This window comes from Carlito syrichta, unplaced genomic scaffold (genome assembly GCF_000164805.1).
Source record: "Carlito syrichta isolate Samal-C Ts95f unplaced genomic scaffold, Tarsius_syrichta-2.0.1 Scaffold309823, whole genome shotgun sequence".
Classification (NCBI taxonomy): Eukaryota; Metazoa; Chordata; class Mammalia; order Primates; family Tarsiidae; genus Carlito; species Carlito syrichta.
The window spans coordinates 341,328-342,056 of NW_007253919.1; the positions used below are offsets into that span (position 1 = coordinate 341,328).

A 729-nucleotide genomic window follows, 5' to 3' on the forward strand; every position below is an offset into this window, starting at 1 on the left:
AGGCGGGCGGCGAGCACAGCGCGCGGCTCACCGCCCACTTGAAAAGGGCCGACAGATTTCGGCGCGGTGGCATGTAAGCCTCGAACACGTCCATGTCGCACAGGAAGACGGAGCGCACCAGGTCGCGCAAGGCCATGTGCAGTGTCGTCGCGCTGCCCTGGGACAGGGCGGTCCACACGTGCCACCCGGGCTCCATCAGGTAGAAGACGTCGGGGTGCTGGCTGAAGAGCTGGCCCACGAAGGAGGAGCCCGAGCGCCACGAGGACAGCACCAGCACGTGCACGCGCTCCTTGCCGCCCGCTGGGGAAGATGGCCCAGGCCGGGTGACCAGGAAGAGGAGCAGGAAGGTCTGCGCCAGCAGCAGTGCGGTTACTGCTGTGCTGGAGACGCGCGGCAGCCACATGCCGCCGGCTGGGGGCCTTAGGGAGGAGAGCGCAGCGGTTAGGGACCGCGGCCCGCATGTCCAGACCACTCCCCGAGTACTGCCCAGTACCCGCAAGGAAGAGCCCCGGGACTCGACCCCCAGGTCCTAGGAGCCCCCCTACACCACGACTGTCTCACTGGGGCACTCTCTCGGGAATGTGGAGTTAGGACATAAACCAGGGCAAGTCCAGATGCAGAATACCACAGGAAATCTATTGTGTGTGTGTGTGTGTGTGTGTGTGTGTGTGTGTATGTCTGTCTCTGACACTCTTTTTGCTTGTTGAGCTAAAAGACTTGATGCGTGCT

General features: G+C 63.2%; 1 protein-coding gene across 1 annotated transcript in view; it reads right to left on the bottom strand.

Moving 5' to 3' along the window:
• The window catches only part of LOC103270399 (carbohydrate sulfotransferase 6-like), a 1,152-nt gene extending 728 nt beyond the window's left edge, over window positions 1–424 (bottom strand). The window contains exon 1 of the mRNA XM_021717505.1: window positions 1–424. This exon is cut by the window's left edge and continues 728 nt beyond it. Coding sequence (XP_021573180.1) covers window positions 1–403 — 403 coding nt within the window. The 5' untranslated portion in view covers window positions 404–424.
• Between the last annotated feature and the right edge of the window lie 305 nt (window positions 425–729).